The 22,448-nt window shown below is 35.5% G+C and overlaps 1 protein-coding gene and 1 non-coding gene across 2 annotated transcripts; both read right to left on the bottom strand.

Annotated features, from left to right (window-relative positions):
- Positions 1 to 2,135: 2,135 nt before the first annotated feature.
- Positions 2,136 to 9,213, bottom strand: LOC120081760 (uncharacterized aarF domain-containing protein kinase At5g05200, chloroplastic). The gene is made up of 10 exons (XM_039036915.1): positions 8,845 to 9,213; positions 8,181 to 8,323; positions 6,801 to 6,914; positions 6,369 to 6,557; positions 6,130 to 6,285; positions 5,348 to 5,613; positions 5,159 to 5,256; positions 3,585 to 3,763; positions 2,775 to 2,891; positions 2,136 to 2,704 (listed from the first exon to the last, which is right to left on the bottom strand). Exons 1-10 carry the CDS (start codon positions 9,026 to 9,028, stop codon positions 2,525 to 2,527), a joined length of 1,626 nt encoding a protein of 541 aa, XP_038892843.1. The 5' UTR covers positions 9,029 to 9,213; the 3' UTR covers positions 2,136 to 2,524.
- An 11,194-nt stretch (positions 9,214 to 20,407) lies between these two features.
- On the bottom strand, positions 20,408 to 20,514 carry LOC120082261. Its single transcript, XR_005483099.1, has one exon. It is a non-coding gene; the product is annotated as a small nucleolar RNA R71 (small nucleolar RNA).
- Positions 20,515 to 22,448: the final 1,934 nt, after the last annotated feature.

Below are 22,448 nucleotides of genomic sequence, written 5' to 3'. Positions count from 1 at the left end.
ACTAATAAATAATAATAAGTGGCAGAGGATGAAGATGAAGTGAGAAAGATTGGTGGAGGGAGGGGAGGAGAGAAAGGGGAGAGGATGAGAAGTAAGAGAATATTTTTTTATTTTCTAATTTAAATATGTGTTTAAAATATTTTAAAAAATACTTATTTATAATTTATAAAGTGGTATAATTGAAAACTTAGTTAACCAAGGAATATATTAATGATCAAAATATAAATATTTTTTTAAAAAAAATTGTTTACCTTCTAATAAATAAAAATGTGTTCTCATATATATGTAATAAATAAGTTATGAACTATCATCTATGTTGATAGGATGTTGTTTGAGGGAGATGTTACATGTTGAATTGGTGCATCCTTCTACCTTTCTTTTTTGCTCAAACATTTTTAATAAATTTCTGTTTTGTCCTTGACAAGATGTGACTTGAATAGGTGCAATTTTTGTTGATGGGATGTGACTATTTGAATGCTTTCTTTCACGAAAGTATGCATGTAGGTACATTCGATGCATCCATTCATTTTTTTTTCCTTACAAATTCACTTTTTTGTCCTTACAATTTTAGTAAATTCCTTTTTTTTTAATTGTTGACGAGACACTCAGGTGGGTGCAATTTACTCTAAATGAATATAACTATGTAGATGGAGATGGTTACACATTAAATTAGTGTATCCTTTCATATTATTCGTTTTTCCTTCATTTTCAATAAACTTTTATTTTCTCATTTGTCCACGAGACGCTACTCAAAGAAGTGTAAATTATGCCAACAACATGCAACTGTTTGGGTGAAGGTGACTACTCATTGTCGTTACAATTGTTTTGGGGTCAAAGTGGTTAAACATGAAGTGGTGTATTCTTTCATGTTCTGATATGATCTAGACAATAGATATGAAATATCACAATCTAATGATGGAAATATATTTTAACAAATAGTAAACCTTTGCCTTATTATAATCATTTGGGTCGAAGTAGTATAACCTTTCGTGTATAAGTATGATCTAGACTATAGATACAAAACATTCACTCAAAAACATCTGTTTTATGCACAAATTCTCTCCCATCTAGACGTGCAAGCTAATTTGAAAATTTGTCAAGTCATAATATAACATTTTAGTGGTACTTTCAAATGTTCAAATTTAGCTTTAATAATCTTAACAATTTAAAATTAGCCAATATTACTAGTGAAAAATATCAATTTGTACTTTTGAATTTTAGAGGTTGTATCAATTTAAACCCTAAGCTTTTATAAAGATATTGATTTACACCCTCCATTACGATTCGTTTGAAACAAAAAAAATTATGTGAAACTTATAGTTGTATCAATTAAACTTGTAAACTTTCATAAATGAATCAATTTAGACTCTTAGACAAAATTTTGTTAAAAAATTGTCCATACATTTACTCTAATTGTCTATTTTGTAAAATTATCATTTGAAGAAGTCTACACATTTGAAAACTAATGCATGGATGATTTTCAAAGGAAGTTATATTGAATGATCTAAATTGATTGGTTTATGAAAATTTAAAAATTTAATTGATTCAAATGATAAATTTTACACTATTGGTCGGATGAAATTTGGATGAAATTGTAAATTGATACATTTGCAAAAGTTCATGATTTAAATTGATACAATTATTAGTTCAGAACTTTAATTGATACCACCTCAAAATTTAAGTGAATAAATCAATATTTGTTCTAATTTTTATTAAACTTCATAAAACATTTTTATTAGCTTGAGAAAGGGAGAGAAGTAGAGAGTGCTGGAAAAAAAAAATTCAGTAGGTGAGATTACAAATTAAATTAAAAGAAGATATCAATATATATCCCAAAACCTTTGGAGATGTATCAAAATTTAGTATTCATTTCCATCTTCTACTCAAACTGCATTGAGCATTCATCTATATAAACCAATGCCATTTTTATGGCATACCAAGCTCTCAACTTCGTTGGAGGGTGAAGGCGGAGGTGAAGAACGTCGAGGTTTCTTGGCGAGGAGCAAGAAGAAAAAGAGAGAAAAAATTCCATTCACTCAAAAATAGTATTACTTCAATATATATTTGCTAAAGAAACTGATTTTAAAATCTATTAAAAGTACAAAGACTGAAAATAGAACGAAAACAAATCCAAAACCCAAAATCTACGGTCGTGGTTCTAGACAATTCAAAGTGCTTACAATTTGATAAGTTTTTGAAAGCAATAGAAAAGAAAATGTTGTCCAAACTTGTAATGCAACTCCACAAACTTAATGCGTGGTTGGAGAATATTAGTATATTCTTCTTTCCTCTAAGTCTTATTATTTCATTTTAGGCCTCAAATGAAAAATTACAAAGCACAAGTTGCAAGGAAGGGCCATTTTCTACTTGATCATTATTCAAAAGTATAGACCACTTTACAATAGAAACTGTATGGTTGTATTTTGTAATATATGCACTAAAGACTGATGTATTCTATGTTAAACATACCTGTATTGTGTAGAAGAAGTTTATAAACTTTGTATGCTCTCTGAACACATCATATTCATCTGAAACTGTCTTTGTATTTGTTTCTTCTGTTCGAAACGATGGAAATCCTCTGATCTTGAAGCATGTTCATATTTGGGGCTAGTAACCGGGTGTAACGGTCGAAATACAAGAGTTGCTTCATGAGAAGCGCAAACTCTCGAGGAAATCTTAACCCGTATGATTCACTAACTTGGAGCTGTAAATGTATGGAGAAGATTATCACTGGGGTTGAAAAGACATGACAAGACAATGCTAGTAACACTTACCACATCAAGGAAAAGTTTGTTCATTTGCCTCTCGTCTACGAGTATATTTGCGGCAACAGCGGTTGAGCCACTCCTTCCTTCCCTGGCTGTTGCTATCACAATTTCTGTATCCAAATCCTGCATTGATAGAATGAGAACAATATGATTCAGGATATTTATGTTTAATTCTATCTATAAACGATAACAAAGCTAGCGAGATCCTTGTTTAGTGCCCTTCCAGACAAAAGAAAAGATGCTACTACCGTGTAGTGCCGTTCCAGACAACTAAATTGTTTTCTAAAGAGAAAAAAAATACATAAGAATTTCATCAATACAAGTACATATATAATTAAAGCCTACTCCAAAAAAAAAGCTACCAATTGGTGAGATAGACCACTTAAAAGAATTTACAATTTTCAATTGATGCTTTTCTTGAACTCCATGAGGGTGAAACGCCCAAAGAGTTAGAGTTGGGAGGAGTGGAGTTGTTAATTCAAGCTCCTTGTTTGGCCAGAGGGTTTGTGGGATCCAAAACTATAAAAAATATCAATTTCATATTTTATAAATCCTCACGCTATGGATCCTATGACTAAATAACTCTTCAGACTTAATAACTCCATTCCTTAATCCAAACACCTCTAAGAGATGTTTGACCAAAGAGGTGGAATTGGGAAAGTAGAGTTGTAACTCCACTCATTGTTTGGTTTAGGGAGTTCATGAGCTCCACAATTAAAAAAAATCGATTGTAACTCAACACTACAAGTCCCACGAATAAACAACTCCCGGACTTCAACAACTTAACTTGTTTCCCCAAACTATCTAAACACTTACCTTTATTGAGGAAAATATATTTTCTAGATCTCTGGCAAAAGCCACAGCATTGACGTCATTGTTAGTGGCACCCATTTGGATGAGGGCAGATGCCATTGATTCATAATCTTCAGTTGCAATTGATGCCAAAAATACATCCATCGCAGCCCATGTTTCTGGAGATATACGTCCAACAATTCCTGAAAATATTTTATTTTGTTTTGCCATGTCAGTAACGTCATTTATTTCGAACAAGGTATGTGGCTGACGCACAAACACATGGAAATTGCAGTTTGTAAAAATAGCCGTCTCAGAAAAGAATTTTGGAATTTTGAACTTCTCAAAAGAAAAGCTTGAATCTCATGAAAAGTAATTAAAGGCTTGGCCAACATCATTAAATAATTGAATTCCTGCAAGACATAACAAATAGCATTTCATCAAATGCATTGAGAAATAATACATGTTCAAAACAATGGACATCTATAACTCCAAATAACTGAAATTCAAATTCCACACTGAAGAGAGGGAAGAGTAGAGTTCAGACAAAAAAAATTGTGACAGCGGCAACCTTGCTAATTAGAAATTACACCCACATCAATCCAAAACCCTTTGAAGTCTTTGTTAAATCACTGGTGAATGTAATTTTAATATTATATCATCTAACTCTCGACAATCGTACAATAGATACCCTAAAGGCTACAACCATTTAATTAGGGAAGGACATGGGATTGAGCCAGGTAGAAAGCCAAAATAACCATGCGACTGGAACCAGGAATGTCAAATGAATTGAAGAACTCATACTCTGGTGGGAAGAACGGTTGACAATTTTCCCTGAGGGCTCCCTCTCCCCCAAGAAATAATTCCAAAATCTATCTAATCCACCTCCTTCCTATGTGTAACCTCCTGCCCATATCAAACTCTTTCTTAGAGCTAGCATGGCCAACAAACTTCTCTCTCATTTTAAAAACTCTAATTGACCCACTCTTCTAGTTAAATCTATCAGCTAACTAATATAACTACCCTAGATGCCTAACACCACCTGCGTCCCGAATATCAATAATTCAATATTCCACGACTTAAAATGGCCATCTTGTTACTTTGGAGTAGCTCCCGAAGTGGTCTCACAATGTCTTAGCAGTTTCATTTTTCATGGTCAGCCAAAACATAAATGTCTAATAGACTATTCTTCAGTCATAATCTTAATTAAAGCAGATGTGTTTATTGTGTGTGAGAGGCACCGAAGTGGGGAAATTTTCCTTTTTGAGATGAATTCTGGTTCTAAATAACCTTATAAACATGCTGATTAAGGATAGAGCTGCTATCTGCACTTAAAAAAAACATATAGAAGTATGGCTAAATCGTAAAGATCCAAATTTAATCTATCCTCCCCCAGATTAGTATAACTGATTTGGAAACGATGTAGCATAAAAAACTAATCATTGTCAGTGTCATAGAGAGATCCAATCGTCCAATAAATGTAATATGCCAATAACTATTATACACGACCTGACAATCCTCCACATTTGCAAGTTCCATCAACCACTTCAAAAGCTACACAATACATAAACTCAATACTAGATGTTGAGTGCACATACCAAAATCAAGGAAACCAATACGGCCATCACGTAATAACCACAAGTTTCCTGCATGAACATCTGCATGGAAGGTTTCACACGCAAGCAAACTACCAAACCTGCAGTGGTGTTTTATATCAATTATATAATGCATCACACATAATAAATAAAATTTGTCCAAAAGCAAGGGGAAAAAACAGTGTATCCTACCAGACATTAAGCGCAGTAATGAGACTGGCTTCTGGGTTGGGAACAAGTGAACTTATAGACTCTAGGTCTGTGAGAGGAACACCATAGAGCCTTTGCATGGTTAAAACTCGTCTAGTACTGCAGTGGTGATATACCTTCGGAGCTGTAGCCTGCCTTGTGAGTCCCATGTCTTCCAAATATCTCCTGAAGGACTCAATATTATTAGCCTCCTTGTAAAAGTCAACCTCTTCAAGCATTGATTCTCTTATGTCATTCACGATAGATACCTGATGAAAATACAAATTCAACTTCTTTGAGTATCATTTCTAGTGAATCCTCCAATTAGGAACCTACTGAAAAGTAAAAACCAATATCTTGCAAACTTTTATACTTCACCTACCTATGGAAAAATAAGCTTCTCCAAGCATTCATATTTTTATGTCATTCACAACAGAACTTAAAAAGGAAAGCAGTCATATAGGCATTTAAAACTGAGCACTCCAATGAGATTTTGTATCTAAAAAATGGTGTGGGGGGGGATCAAGCATTACTCCCTAAACTTGCCAAGTTGTATCAGTTTTCACCCTAAACTTTCAATTTCATCAAATCCAGGAAATTGGACTCTAAACTTAAGACTTAATGTTGTGTTATTCTTTAAAATTTGATTGCAAAAAAATGATATCTTTTGTGGTGAAGGATAAATAAGCAAAATGACAAGAAAACCTAAATTGCACTTTCTCGCTCTCTTTTTTTAAATAAACCTTTCAAACTTCCAACTACAAGAAATTACTTTGATAGCGTACCAGAGATGCACGGCTGAGTTCGGGATTCAAGAACTCCAATATGCGAGCAACAATATATACAAAATTTAGATCTGCTACCAATATGTCCTCTATCCCTGGTTTTAGAACCTTAATAACCACATCATCTTGGAAGCCCCTAAGCCTTGCACCATGAACCTAGACATTAACTACAATACTCAATAAGTATAAGCATTAAGAAAATTTATTTAACAAATCAAGATAGTATGATATCCCTTTACCTGAGCTATTGAGGCTGAAGCAATCGGGATGGGGTCAACATATTCATAGACACTATCAATCGATCTCCCCAGATCATCTTGTATGATTTTCTTGATCTCTTCAAAGGGAATCGGAGGAGCTTGGTCAAAACACTTTTGGAATTCCTCCACGTATTCTGGCGGAAAAAGTGTGGGAGCTGATGCTATGAACTTCAAAATATAGGACCAAACATGATCAATGAGGAAATACATAAAGAAGGTTAAACAAAAAAAAAATGGATTGCATTAATTGAGATGTAACAAAGTTGATACATGCAAATAACAAATGTCGTCTTCATCAAGGATTTGTTGAAGATGAAAGGAAAAAAATGCTGAAGCGGTAATACAGAATAGGCAATTTCACATTAGAAGTTTTACTTTGGTACACTTGAATGGGCAATGAGCAATATTTACCTGACCTAATTTGATGTATGTTGCCCCCATGCGTTCAAACAGCCTCCTCAAATAAGTTGGGGAAAGTAATCCTAGCTGCAACTCTGTTGGCAATCCAGCTGATGAATTTGCTGACTACAAGGATTGAGAGGGATGTCAGTGGTTGTATACAAATAAAAGGATGCATATAGTGGTGTAGCATATTTAAGAGATTATCTCGATGAAATGGGAGGACTAGCTATCCCAAAATAACATTGTATTCCTAAGAATACAAAGAAAGATATCTCCTGTCAGATGTTTTGACGAACAACAATGTTACCCAAAATTTTCAGACACTGAAACTCAAAAAATAAAGTACAAAAAGAATTTAAATGTTATCCCTCGAGTCTTCATCAGAACTTAACATATATTTATTTCTCAAAATACCTATGGAGCAAATATGAGATCTGGATTTAGCAGCCAATACCAATGACAATGAACTTATGTAAATATAATTTACAATCATAAAAGGGATGCAGAAATCATTCAGAACTACGTGAAAGAGTGCAATCAACTTAGAATGGAAGCAAGGAAGATACAGGTGGCACAGTTGAAATAAATTCAAGCCTCAACTCTTCAGGCAATTTTTCCATGAAATCATTATCCTGATATTTGAAAGCCTCTTTGCCTATGGAAAAAGAAGTTTTTATATCCTTGTGGAAGTCTAAAAGCACCAAGACAATAAATATTCTAGTGTGGATTATGTTCGATGGTCATCTCAACACCTTTGATGTTATGCAGAAGAAAACTCCCACCAAAAGCATCATGTCTTCTGTTCGTTTACTATGTCTAGGAAGCAGATAGTCTTTAAACCATATCTTCTCTGAATGTCCTTATGCTAGTCACCAGTGGATTTTGTTTCTTTTTGTTTTTTGTTTTTTGTTTTGCGATTTTCAATCTTTATTGGGTCATTGCCAACGTCTTAGAAGCAATATTTCTCAGCTGCTCTCGGTTCTTATTCTCAGCTCCAAGGCTGGGTTGCTTTAGATTAATAGAGTTAAAGCCATTTTATTCAAAATTGTGGTTCTTTCATGATAAACTTCTTCCTTGGATTGATTGTTTTGAATTAGTTCAGTTGAAGGCTTCATCTTGGTGCTCATTAGCCAAGCCTTTTGCACGGTTCTCATGGCAAGATATTTGCCAAAATTGAAATGCATTCATATATCCTTCCAAGATTTATAATGTATGAGTTTAGTGAATTTCCTTCATATGAAATCATCTTAACTGTGAAGAAATGATTTAAGATTCATTTGAAAGACGATTACTGTTTAAATGACCGATTTCTGTTCAAATGACCATGTAAAGAAACATGATCACAAACACAAAGGTTAAGTTGCTGACGAAAAGTGAAAGAATCGATACCTTCGTCACATCTGCAAGCCACTCTCTACCAACTCCAATAAATGCTTGAATACCTTGAGCTAGCCTTATGGGACCACGTGGACCTGTGTTTATGGAGGTCTGCACGATGTCCTCCAACAGTTTAGGCAGATTTTCTATGCTAGCTGAGAATTGCAAGTTATACATGAGCATTTGGTTAGATTTTGATGAGGATGCAGTCAAACAAATGAAACCACACAAAAAAACATTTATCCAAATCAAAACTAGACGTTTATAACAATGCCTATGCACTTCCCAACATACATTGCTAAGTAATTTTTGCTTCGAGTCAATATTTTCTTTCCTTTTCTTTTCCTTTCACTCGAATATTTCAATTAGACAAATATAATTTCTCATTCTGAAACACCTGATATACATACGGCGCCTCAATTAGTTATTTCAAAGGAGGATAAGTAAAGAGTTTCTTCTCCTTCTTCCCTAACATACACAGTCCCTATGCTTATTTTCATCCCAATTGTTCAGGACTCTAACCGAAAGATGCGATGAAATATTCAACAAAACACAATCAATCGCTTCCGAATCAGAAGAAGAAGTACGAAAATACAAATAAACAAACAATCAATTTCCAAAGTCTTTCAGAACAGACAAGCTCGAATAAAGAAGAAGAAGAAGAAGGCAAGTGTACTTTGAAAGCGCGAAGAGAAGAGGTCCTGAGCTGGAGAGTAACGAGCAAGGAGACGAAAACCGTTTGACCTGGAGCCATGGTTGGAATGCCGCGTAGCTATGGCGGGAAATTGAAGGCGATGATGAGGCGATTGAGGATTGAAGAAAGGCAATCGAACGCCTCTAAGAGCTGAAACCGAAGTCATTTCGCAACCACTTTCGTTGATTTTCGTTCCGAAATTGAACGAAATCGTTGGCTCGAACAAAGAAATTGAGATTCAGAGTGTGTGTGTCGAATCATGTGGTGGTTGGTGGTAATTGGGGAACAGAGATGAGGTCTTCAATTAATGCACGAACCTCCGCTCTTACACCAACATCTCTTTCACGTTACAGAGATATTAACCAAAGGCATTTTCCCCATTCTCAAAACATGACTCTTTTTTTTTTTTTTTTTTTTTTTTTTTTTTTTTTAACTATTAACTTTAAATCATTTTTATATTTATTTTAGGTCATTTATAACAAGCTTTTTAACTACGGTTTTAAACTTATCTGGTAACTATCTCGTAATAATTTCATAACTATCTTTCAACCTCCAAACTTGAAAGACCTAACTTCAAATCATTTTTATACTTATTTTAGGTGACATAGAGTAGGTTCTATGTGTTTTAACAAGTTTTTTTTAGTTACTTTTTCTTTTATTTTGTATCTATCTTGCAATTATCTGGCAACATCTTGAAACTATCTTTTAACTTTCAAACTTAAAACGCTCTACTCCAAATTATTTTTATACTTGTTTTAGGTCATTTAGGATGAGTAGGAATATATTTTAGCAAGTTTTTTAGCTACTATTTTTTTTTTAACTTACAATTATCTTCTAACTTTCAAACTTGAAACTCCTTTACTTCAAATCATTTTTATACTTGTTTTAGGTCATTTATGGTGGATTTACATATGTTTTAGCAAGGTTTTAGCAACTACTTCTTTTTATCTAGCAATTATCTTCCAACTTCCAAACTTGAAATGTCTAATTCTAAATCATTTTTGTTCGTGTTTTAGGTCATTCAATGTGGGTTTACACATGTTTTATCCAAAATTTATTTTAGGTGTTGGTTTTGTTTAATTTTTTTTAATACTTTTTTGCTAGAATTAAAGAGTAACTCCAAATAATTTAAAGATGACCCATTTTTGGATTTTAGTTCATTATAGTGGTGTATAGGATGAATTTTTTCCGATTAAGAAGGAATCGAGAGAGTACTAAATCCCTTTATCGAAGGAAAGAGGAAAAGGTCAACCAAAATAGATCAAACAAGTTTTTTTTTTCTTTTTTTCTTTCATCGATATGTGATAATTTGTAGAAATACAAGTTATTGTTCTCTCAAAGTTTGAATAATTAGGATTATAAGTGATGTAAACACACTCATGATAAAGGAAAACACATGAAATTGTATGTATGTGATAAACTCATGCAAAAGTATCTTCTTAAGTGAAAAACTGCATCACTAACACACTTTAATGTAGGAATCAGAAAAATTCACTAAGTGTTGTAGATAAGGCCAATGCAAAGGGTATGCATCTAGATTATCCGATGCATGAAAGATACATTTGGCTCGTGCAATCCACGTCAAATCACAACTTGTAGGCATGACATCTGACTAGTGGCGTCTGATCGAAGCAGAATGGCAGTCGGCTGTCTCAAGGCATAAAATTTAATGTAATCACATCACCAAGTGGCTGAACTGATTGCTTATATAAGGAGGAACTGCTTGTAAATGAAAGAGTTAGCAAGTTAGCAAATTAGCCAGTTAGTTAGTTAGAGAGTTAGTCATTTTTTGCCTTTGTTGTCTACAAGCAAGAAGTATGAGGGACGATAGTCATTCTCCACCGTTGGTAACGAGGTGCTGCCAAAGAGAAACTCGAGAGAGACGTCTCCGTCAACCCCTCCACCGAGTTGGCAACAACAAGCATAAAAACAAGCCAAAGGGAACAAGAGATTAAACCCTACAGCTTGACTTCTTTCTTTTGCCTTGCATTCTCATTCACCATTCCACTTGACTGAACTAAGATTATCTGTTTCAAAACTTATATCTTTAATTCAATCTCATTTTCGACCATTCTTCACATCTCCATTTGTTAATATTCTAAGTTGTTTATGTATGTGAATCTTCTGGCTTAAGAAGTGTATAAAATTTGTTGCTTGAATTCACCTGATTAGTTGATTGAAGTGAAAAAGCAATTAGTCACTCGAGAGAGTAGTTCATTGTTGAATGCATCAAGCTAAGGCTTGAAGTAATTCTAGAGATAAAATTATTCATGTCATTTGTTTGTTCATTTTAACTAACGCATGCACTCTAGAGATAGGATAAGTGTGGCGTCCACATCGAGAGATATTAAGCATGAATTAAAGAACATATCTCCAATGCATCACACATACACTTAGATTTTAGCAGACATCTGTATCATTTCCATTTCATAGTCATTGTGCTTATATAGGTTTGTTGTTCCCACTAAGAAATCAACACAAACCATCTACGCTTGAGCCAACCATCCACGAACCCTTTTCCTTTTTTCTACATTCTTATTTCCCTCTTGCATGCGTGTCAGTAGTTTAGTGTACATAATCAATGCATATCAAACAATTAGGAGATCTCTACAATAGATCCAAAGACCAAACCTATGTTGGTGTATTCTAAAGTCCTTACGTTGGACCATGGGCTTACCAGGATACTTAAGTTAGATTTATACTTGGGTCCAACTTAAGAGAACTTGTATGCACTAGCAAGGTGTACATGCACATAAATCTATCGTTAGTGCAATGCATAGCTTCATCTTCATACCAAGAGATAGATTAAACATATTTTCCATTATCATGAACATAATTGAAATCCGCAACAATATGTGAATTGACAAGTTTGCCATTTTTTTAATTCAAGATCAACTAACATAAGGGACTTTTTGCAACATTTAATAAACTATAAGGAGCTAATTAATCAAATTAAAAGTTTAAGAGTGTAATGGTAACAAATCTCATATTTGGGGGCAGTTTGTGCAATTTTCACAAAAGGAAAGTGGGTGGGACCCACTTGTTTACCAAATCTCTTCTTCTCCCTCTTTCCTTCCACGGTTTCTTCTTCTTTAACCATGGAAATTTGTAGTGGTCACCAAAGGTCGAACTGCTCGTGAGCTTGCTAGAATGAGGTTGTCAGAGCTTCATCATCGATTGTGAGTGGGTGTCAGAGATGGATTCTCGACATCGAGGCCATTTGTGGGAGTTGCTTGCAAGTGTCTTCACCGATCTGATTCATGGGAGTTGCTTATGCCGCTATCAGAGTTGGACTGTTGTGTGTGAGGTTCGCCAAAGCTGTTGCAAAATGCTGGTGGATGGGGGTTTCACGAAATGAAGTGAGTGGTGGATATAGAGGAAGGTGATGGTGAAGAGAAAGAAAATAGTGGATCGAAGTAGAGAGAATGTGGAGCTTTTTTAGAAAGTGAAAGATGGGTTTTGAAGAAGTTAAAAAGTAATCTTCAACTTTCCTTCAATTCTCCCATTCTCTTTTTTCTTTGTATTCCTCCAGTTGTTCTCTTTTGAATCAATGAAATGTCCAATTTATAGAAAAAAATTTGAAGAAAAATACAGGGAAAAAAGGAAGGAAATTTCAAGTTAGTGAATAATGGGTGAGAAATTTGGGGAATGAGAAGTGTCGAAACATTGGGATGATCAGGAAGATATTTTTCTAAAATATTTTTCTTTTGATTTTCTTTGGATTGTATCCTGGCTCGATGATGACGAGCCTTGATTACTTCCTTTCGATATGTATTCTTGGCTAGTTATATTTTAGTTTAAGAATTTTGGATGGACCCATTGTAATATTGCGAGGATTCTAAACTTAATGCATATTAGCATGTGTGAATGGTTAGGAAGGATAAACCAAACTATTTATGTATGCTAATTGCTAGAAACTTAACATGTAATTCGTCATTAGTATGTGTTGGTTGCCAAAATAGCAAGAATCATCTCATGGGTGTTTGGCATGCATGGTGTTACTAGGGTCACTGATAACATTGAAAACATGCTATCTTTCTCCACTTAATTCAAGATCGTTCTTTGGTTTAACGTGTTTATTTAAGTTATTTTTATAGGTATCGAATGTAATTTAGGTAGATCCAGCCCTTAACACTAATTCCAAGGTAAAGCATGCTTCATTGGAGGTCTAGAGCATCAATTGGAACAAAAGACATCAAATTTGGGGGAGCTAAGTTGGCGTCACGACGCCATAAGGCAATAGTTACCTTTTTCGTGCAAATGGGAGAACGCTGCACAGTGCTAGTCCAAATTTTCCTTTTAAAACCCTAGTCGCCCACATGATAGAGGCATCATCTTAGTCTGATTCTCTCAACACAAAAACACTCTTTTCACATATTCTGTAGATTCGAGTTGATCTTAGGCAAATTTTCATTTCTAATCTTGATCCAAGGATGACTCTCAGCTAAACATGTAATTTCTAACTTAGATCTTAGGAATTTTTTCTCATCTATGTGACTTGTGAGTGTTGGGGCTGATGTCCTAAATCTCGTAGGGTCCTATAATTTGTAAACCTTGTATGAACAAACTTGTATGTGATTAATAATATATGATATTTTTATTCACTTTGTCTATGAGATATGTGATATTTTAGTTTCATTAACCACAAACCAATAAACTAACATCCAAGGTTATCGTTGTAACTTAAACATGTATGTGGAGACATACAGGTGGATCATGTTTAAGTAATAACTTAAATGGTCTATAGTATATGGATAAGGTTGGGTATCTTATCCTAGTGACACCTGTCTCTTATACACATCTAGATGTGTATAAGAGACAGATTCTATACAAAGGAGTTTGTATATGACCTGTCTCTTATACACATCTAGATGTGTATAAGAGACAGAATCCTGAGTGAGTTGTGAACTCCTGCCTATGAAGGCGGTCCTTTGATTTGTATGGGTAAGAGTGGTCAGATCGTCGACTCAACAAGCCTATCATTTTGGGGATTCGTCTGATTGAGGAGTTGGGAACTCAACTACACAAGATGGAATTCACTCCTTCCCCAGAGCAGGGGTAAGTAGATAAATTACTCCCTTAAGGGCTGATTTCGGGTCTTGAACAATGTGACGCCATACCCTCTCTTGGCCCGAGAAGGGTTAGTCCTGTCTCTTATACACATCTAGATGTGTATAAGAGACAGGGGTAAGAGTGGTCAGATCGTCGGCTCAACAAGCCTATCATTTTGGGGATTCGTCTGATTGAGGAGTTGGGAACTCAACTACACAAGATGGAATTCACTCCTTCCCCAGAGCAGGGGTAAGTAGATAAATTACTCCCTTAAGGGCTGATTTCGGGTCTTGAACAATGTGACGCCATACCCTCTCTTGGCCCAAGAAGGGTTTAGTCATAGTGGAACTATGATCTATTGTTCATTAGAGGGATTGGTGGTACTTAAGAAGTTGGATGTAACTACAAGGGCAAAATGGTAATTTGATGCAACTGTACTTATGAGTAATTTGTGAAGGGTCATCGTATTGTTGATTGGTTATATCCAATGGACACAGAAATATATCTGTAGTGCGAAGAGTGCAACTGTCGGTCTTTAGTGGAGTGCCCGACAGTTAACGAATGGTGGATAATGTAATTAAAGAGTTTAATTAATTATTCACATACCGTTAGAGCTTCAAGCTATAGGTCCATAAGGTCCCCTGATAGCTCAAAAGAATTTAGTTGAGAATCAATTTTTTGGTTAATTTGAAATGTTCAAATTAATAAGAGGGAATCTAATTATATCATATATAATTAAATTGATTTAATTATATATGATATAATTGATATAATGTATTTGATACATTATAGTTTAATTGGAGGAAATAAAACTTGAATGAGATTCATAGTTGTTAAATTTAATATAAATATGATTAAATTCCATAAAATAGAGAAAATGAACTATAGTTTATATTGTATATGATGCAATATTAAAACTATAGGTTATAAATATAATATGATAAGTTGATTATCGTATTTATTTATATTATTAATTATTTTAGATAATTAATCCCTTTTTCTCTCTAACCACCTTAATGGGTGGTTAAGAGGTTTTTGTGGCAAATGGGATAAAAAAAATTATTTTTTCCATATCAAATCTACACGAAAATAGAGAGCCTATACGATAGGAGTCTTTACACTACACAATCGAAGAAAAAGCTATACGACGGTTCTTCCTCAATCATTTTCCTTATCCAAACTCTCAAACTTCCTCCTAACCAAAATAGTCAGAGCCACCACTCCTGGGTTCTCACCCTGAAAATACCAAGGATACCAAGTGGTAGTGTCTTCACACTTTTAGTTCAAGTTTTGTTGCTATTCAAGGAGTTCGTGACTGTTCAAGGAGTTTGTGATAGTTCGAGGGATTTACGCGACGAAGTGTTCTTCAAAGGTATAATCTCTTAACTTTTTTTCTAAGTTTCTTGGGATTTACGCGATAGTTCGTGATAGTTCGTGATAGTTAGAGTTTTGTGGCAATTAGTGAGGTTAACTTATAAGTTTCTTGGGCATCAATTAACAACTATTGATTAACCTACTAAGCAGAAGAGTGCAATTGAGCTTCTAATTATGCTTTCTATTAGATGTTCAACTTAGTTTTACTTTGAATGTAATGCGATTGTTCTAGTTGAATTGCATGCATCTCATCTGTTCATTCTTGGATAATTAGTTAATTGTGGATAATTAATTAGCATATCTAATTAATTAGACTAAGCTTGAAGTACAAATTGAATCGATTAATGAGTTTAATTATCAATTTTTATAGAGAAGAAATTTTGATATGACCTAACCTAGGAGCCCTCATTCATAAGGAAACTATTTCAACATTATTTTACAATTCTCTCATTTGATTTGATTGAAATTTTTAGTTTGTGCAATTTATCTTTTGTTTACAAACAACCAACAAACCCCCTTCCCCTTCAGTTACCTTGAAATGTTAAGGATTTGATTGGAGAAACTTGACAGTTCCTTGAGGTTCGACTCATACTACCGCTATCACAAGCTTAGTAGGAACATATAATTATTTGGCAATCAAGGCCTTCGACAAGTCTTAGCTATCAAATTGGCATCGTTGTCGAGGAACCTTGACGTTTCTCTTTTTGAAAGACATTGTTTCCTTTTTACCCTTTTGCATTCTCTTTGTTGTATGACCCATTCATCAAGGACTCTAGATTGCTGTATTTTACAGATATAAAAAGAGAATAAAGGAGAATTCGAAGAGAAACAATAGCGCAAATAACACAGAATGATCAAAACAGTACCAAAGACACAAACATCTGAAGAGAAATTTGTAGAAGTTGTAGAAGAAAGTGAGATGGCTGAGTAACCTAAATGAACCTTCAGAGACTTGGCAGTAAGGTTGGCAAAAAAACCCGACGGGGAAGGTCCCCGCGAGGACCCGCCCCGTTCGGGTCGGGGATTCCCCGGTTTGACCGGGGATGAGGTCAAACCGGGAAATTTAATCGGGGCCCCATCTCCGACACCAACCACGATTAATCCCCGACCCCAAATTTATATATATAGAAATTTTATAAACTTATATATAAAAAGACCAAAAATTTAAAAGCCCAAAACTCAAAAGCCTTTCCCTAAATCCCTAAAATTAATTTCCTCCCCTCCCCTCTCTGTCGAGTCGACTGTCTCTCAGTCTCTGTGTGAACTTGAAGTGTCTCTACAACTACACACCATGGCACCACCTACTCTACTGCCTTGCCTCAGCCTCACAGCGTTCACGTTCAGAACTTCAGTATCCCTTCCATGCCGACCCTCTCGAGCCTCGCTCTCTACCTACCGGTGCGGGCTGCCGAGTCCTCTCTCACCCAAATCCCTCCCCTCTCAGTCTTGCCCAAAATCAAATCCCTCCGCCCTCCTCGCAATCTCGCCTATGCCTCCTCTTCTTGCTCATAACTTCATCCCTCCCAACCTCCACTCTCGCTCTCGCTCATAGTTTTGTCCATCCACTCTCACTCTCGCTCGTCCATCCACTCTCGCTCTTACTCATAGTCTCTGCAACCCTCTCGCTCTCGCTTGTCCATCCGCTCTCGCTTCGCTCGTCCCTCCACTCTTATTCTCGATCATCTCTCTACTCTTGCTCTCGCTCTCGCTCATCCCACTCCACAGTCCACTCCATAAAACAGACCCTCTCCACTCTATCCTCCGTTGAAGTCTGACTCAGTTAGAAGTCTGTCCGGCGACGTTTCAGGTGAAGATCTAACTTCTGTGTTTGGCCGTTTGATAACGAGTCTTTGTTTTTAATACCTATTTGATTGTTCTGAGAAATATGTTTGTGTATGTTTGATATTTGAATGTTTTGAATTTTAGGCTTGAATATGTTTGGAAAATATGTTTGTGTATGTTTGAAATTTGAATGTTGTTTTATGGTAGGTTGAAAATTTAAATTAAATTTTTGGTAGGTTGAAAAAATGTCGTCATCACCTTCTACAAATAAAGATTCTTCAAATTCAATTCCAAATCCAATCCCAGATCCAACCCAAGATTCAACCCTAAATTTAACTCATGCTCATCGATGATGATAATTTGAATTTTGATAATTGTGTTGTTTCTTGATGAGGATATTGAAAGAAAGGAACTTTAAAGAGGAGATTGACATCGATTGTTTGGAACCATTTTAAGAAACAAAAAATAGATGGAGTAGACACGACGATTTGTAACTACTGCAAACGAAAATTAGGGGGTGAAAGTAAAAATGGAACCAAACATTTGCATGATCATATTAAGATATGCCCATATAAAGGACAAAAGAACATACGACAATCCCTATTGAATCCTAATAGAGAGAAGAACAATACATTGAGCTTATATAACTTCGATCAGGAAGCTGCAAAAAAAGCACTAGCTAGGATGATAATAAGACATGAATATCCTCTCTCAATAGTTGAGCATGAAGGTTTTAGGGAATTTTGTAATGTCATCCAACCATTATTTAAGATAATGTCAAGAAACACAATAAAGAAGGAGATTTTGAAAATTTATGAGACTGAAAAGTTGAAAACCATGACATTGTTGAATGAGATCAAAGGAAAGATTGCCCTGACAATGGACATGTGAACTTCCAACCACCAAACAAAAGGTTATATGGCCGTCACTGCTCATTTTGTTGATGATAGTTAGGTTTTGCAAAACAAAATAATCAGATTTATATATGTTCCTTCTCCACACACTTCTGAGATGCTTCATGAAGAAATATTGGAATGTCTGTTAGATTGGAATATTGATCGAAAATTGTCATCAGTAATTGTAGATAATTATAGTACCAATGACTTTATGGTTAATATGCTTGTTGATAGTTTGGGTGGAAACTTAATATTGGATGGGAGTTTATTTCATATGCGGTGTTGTGCTCATATTCTGAACTTGATTGTGAAAGATGGGTTGGCAGTGATAGGAGATGGGATCGAAAGAGTACGAAGTATTGTGTCTTTTTGGGTGCATACACAAAAAAAGAAAGAGAAATTTGAGGAAACTGCTCGACAGTTGAATGTTTATGATGGTCAGATATTGAGTCTTGATTGTTATACTAGGTAGAATTCTATCTATTTTATGTTAGCCACTGCATTAAAGTACAAAGTGATTTTTTATCGATTATAACAACGAGAACCAAGGTACAAATATTTGCCTTTGGATCAAGATTGGGTATTAGCAAAAGAGATGTGAGAAACTGAAAATATTTCATCATGTGACCGAAATATTTTCTGGATCTAAATATCCTACTGCTAATCTTTTTTTCCCAAAAATTTGTAAATTGAAATTGGCTATTTCTGAGTGGACTAATTCTGGCATTCAAGAGATCAAAGACATGGCTTCAAATATGAAGGTGAAAGTGATGATTATGCTAGAAATTTATATGGAACCTCACAGAATATCGAATTTGATGATTTTAATGATTATGACTTGTTTGTATCAAATTCCAATAGTATGAATCAGAAGCAATAGTTTGATGCATATTTGGATGAACCTGTCTTACCTCGAACATCCGATTTTGACATTTTGAGTTGGTGGAAATTGAATGGTGTCAAGTATCCAATTTTCCAAGAAATTGCAAGAGACATATGAGCCATCCCGTTATCAAGTGTTGTATCAGAGTTTGCTTTTAGTACTTGTGGTAGGATTGTAAGCCCACATTGTAACAAACTTCATCCAAAGACGATAGAGGCTTTGATGTGCGCTCAAAATTGGATTGCAACTGAAGTTTTGACAGGTTAGTTTGTTTATTTTATTTTACATCTTTCTATCATTTAATATATTAATAAATATTTTCTTTTATTACAAATATTTGACAATGTAAGGTACAAGCACGGGAAAAGAAATGGTCACACATTTAGCAAATGTTCTAGAAGATGCAGGCGATTCTGATGAAGATGGCGTGGTGACTAAGGTATATATTCAAGGATTAACATTATTTTGTGGTCTAGTTTTTATTTTTTATTTTTTGTGACATTATTTGTTTATTACATTTTGATTTTTAAATGTAGGAATGAATACAACTAAGGATGGGATGATGCCAAGAAAAGTCAGGGTGAAAGATTTGATTGTGAAGTCGTTGAAGAGAGAAGGACGAGTTTTATTGAAAGATTTGATGGTGAAATACTTATTTGAACGTATTGCCTTTAATTGACTTCCTTATTCAAACTTTATTGAATTTTAAGTTGCAAAGTTATCTAATGGATTTGTTAGCTTTTAACTTGTCAATTGATTGTCAATTGTGTTTATTTCATAGAATAGTCTATTGTTTTTTGTTCATTTGTTGTGTATTAGTCAAATTTCAAATAAAATCACTTGAATTAAAAAAAAATAAGAATTTGATAAACTTTTTTAATGAATTTTTTGTGGACTAATAAAATTTTAACTAAAAAATGGGGAATCCCCGCAGGGAATCCCCACAAAGAATCCCCGAGGGGAATCCCCACCAAGAATCCCCATAGGGTCCACACAGAGAATCCCCATGGAAAAACGAGAAATGGGGCCCCGCGGGGACCCCGTTTTCCTGACGGGAAATCCCCGCCCTCGTCCTCGCCTTCAAATGGCGGGTACGGGGGCGGGGATGGGGGAAATTTCCCCCATGGGGTCGGGGACGGGGGACACCCCCCCACCCCGCCCCGACCCTGTTGCCGGGGATGGGGGACGCCCCCCGAACCTATTGCTAACCCTACTTGGCGGCACCTGATATGGCTCAACAACCATTATGCATTATTTATCCTAAAACTACAAGTCCATTTGAACTAAAAACCAGGCTAATTCATTTACTTTCTGCTTGTCATGGTCTTTTAGGTGAAGATCCACATAAGCACCTCAAAGAATTTTAGGTCGTGTGTGATGGGATGCACTCTCATAGAGTGACGCAAGAACAAATAAACCTTCGAGCTTTCCCTTTTTCATTAAAGGGTGCAGCCAAAGATTGGCTCTATGATTTTCCATCTGGGAGTGTTGTAACGTGGACAACAATCAAAAATTTGTTTCTTGAAAAATTCTTCCCAACTTTAAGAGCTGCTCTGCTAGCATAAAGAAGGAGATCTATGGAATCACACAGATTTCTAGGGAAACACTTTTTGAATATTAGGAGATGTTTAAGTGTATTTTTACTAATTTTCCCCATCTTCAAATTTCTGACTCCTTATTAATTCAATATTTCTATAAAGGTCTATTAAACTTCTTTTTCTCAATAACCACCCTTAGTGGGTAGTTATTTTAGTTTATGACAAATTGAGATAAATGAAATTGTTTTAATTATTCCAAAGACAAGTGAACGAGTGACAAGGCATTAGCAATCGAGTTACTATACGATCACTTGAGAGACTAAACGATCGAGTAATATTGTCTATGCGATAGACTTCATTGTCTACACGACTGTGTTGTTGTATACTCGATCGTCTTCCTCCTCCACACAAAACTTCCCTTCTAACCAAAATTAGCCAGAGCCCACCATTCCTAGATTCTCACACCGAGGGTACCTAGGTATTCAAGTGGTTGTGTCTTATTTAATTCGAGGATCGAGTTTCTGTTTGTTGCTTGTTCGAGGGAGTTTGAGACTTGTTCGTTGGGTTTGTGAACGAGTACTATTGAGGATTTACTTGAAGAACGGTTCTTCAAAGGTATAGTCTCTTGATCCTTTATTTTTATTTAGAAAGCATATTGTAATTTAAGATCTATGCATAATCTGTTCTTCTATGACTGTAAACTTATGCGTTCATTCACTTTTGGATTTGAACGATGCACTTCCGCCCAAAGGTTCTCTGTAAACGGAATTCCTTCATTAACATGGTATCAAAGCATGGTGACGAATCCCTAGCCGTTGTCGGCGAAAACCAACTGATGCAAGATAAAATTAGGTCTTCACCACCGCCACTGATGGAACCTCCAACCGTAGCCACCACCGTTGTCGCCATCGCCATTACTGTCCAAGCCGCCATTGACCGGTATCTTCAATCTTTGCACATACGTCCATCACAACATCTGATTGGAAACCCTAATGTGCCCACTTGCTTCCCCAATGCTGTCGTTGTTGATTTTAGTCCTCTCGTTGGTAGCCGCTTCATCCAGCTGTCAGAATCTAAAATCGGTGTTGTTGAGTCTTCTGCCTACCATATAGGCAAGTCATTGGCCGCGTATGATGTGCCGACTATGAGCTACGGTCCAACTTCTATACAGCCGCCAGCCGCATACCTATCGCCACCAATATTTTCTTCTCCTACACTAGTATAAACACCAAGGATCGATGGTCTATCTCCGAAAATGGTTCAATAAAAATTGGCTAATCTTCAAGTGAGTTTTCAACAACAAATCGCTGCTCTTGGGGTAGCCCTAAGTGTTTCCACAAACTTAAATTCAAGTTTATTGAATTCAAATATTCCTTTTGTTGGGTTTGATACCCTAAATCTCGTAGGGTCCTATAGTTTGTAAATGTTATCTACAAACTCATTGTTTATTTAATAAAATATATGATATTCTATTCCAATTTTTTGTTGCATTAATCACAAACTAATAAACTAAGTTCCATGGTTATCTCATATCTTAAACATGTATGTAGAGACATACGAATGGATCATGCTTTAAGTGATAACCTAAATGGTTTGTAGTAGATGGATAAGGTTGGATACTTTATCCTAGTAACACTACAAGTCTGACCCGCTTTGTAGATATTAAAATTGTTGTAAAGTGCTATAAGTGATCTGATCCTGATCATTCATATGGAGAATGTGAGCGGAGACATTCTATACAAAGGAGTTTGTATAAGACCGGACTACGAAATGAGTAGTCTCATTATATAACACTGTTCTTAATATAGACTTCCATTTCATCAAGATGACCATAGGTAACACGACTTGAATCCTGGGTGAGTTGTGAACTTCTGCCTATGAAGGCGGTCCTTTGATTTGTATGAGTGAGAGTAGCCAAATCGCCGACTCAACATGCCTACCATTTTGGGGATTCGTCTAATTAGGGAGCTGGGAACACAACTACACGAGACGGAATTTACTCCTTCCCCAATGTTGGGGAAAGTAAATAAATTACTCCCTTAAGGGTTGATTCCAGGGCTT

The sequence above is a fragment of the Benincasa hispida genome, chromosome 7, assembly GCF_009727055.1.
Source record: "Benincasa hispida cultivar B227 chromosome 7, ASM972705v1, whole genome shotgun sequence".
Taxonomy (NCBI): Eukaryota; Viridiplantae; Streptophyta; class Magnoliopsida; order Cucurbitales; family Cucurbitaceae; genus Benincasa; species Benincasa hispida.
This window is presented reverse-complemented; position numbering and strand designations above follow the sequence as displayed.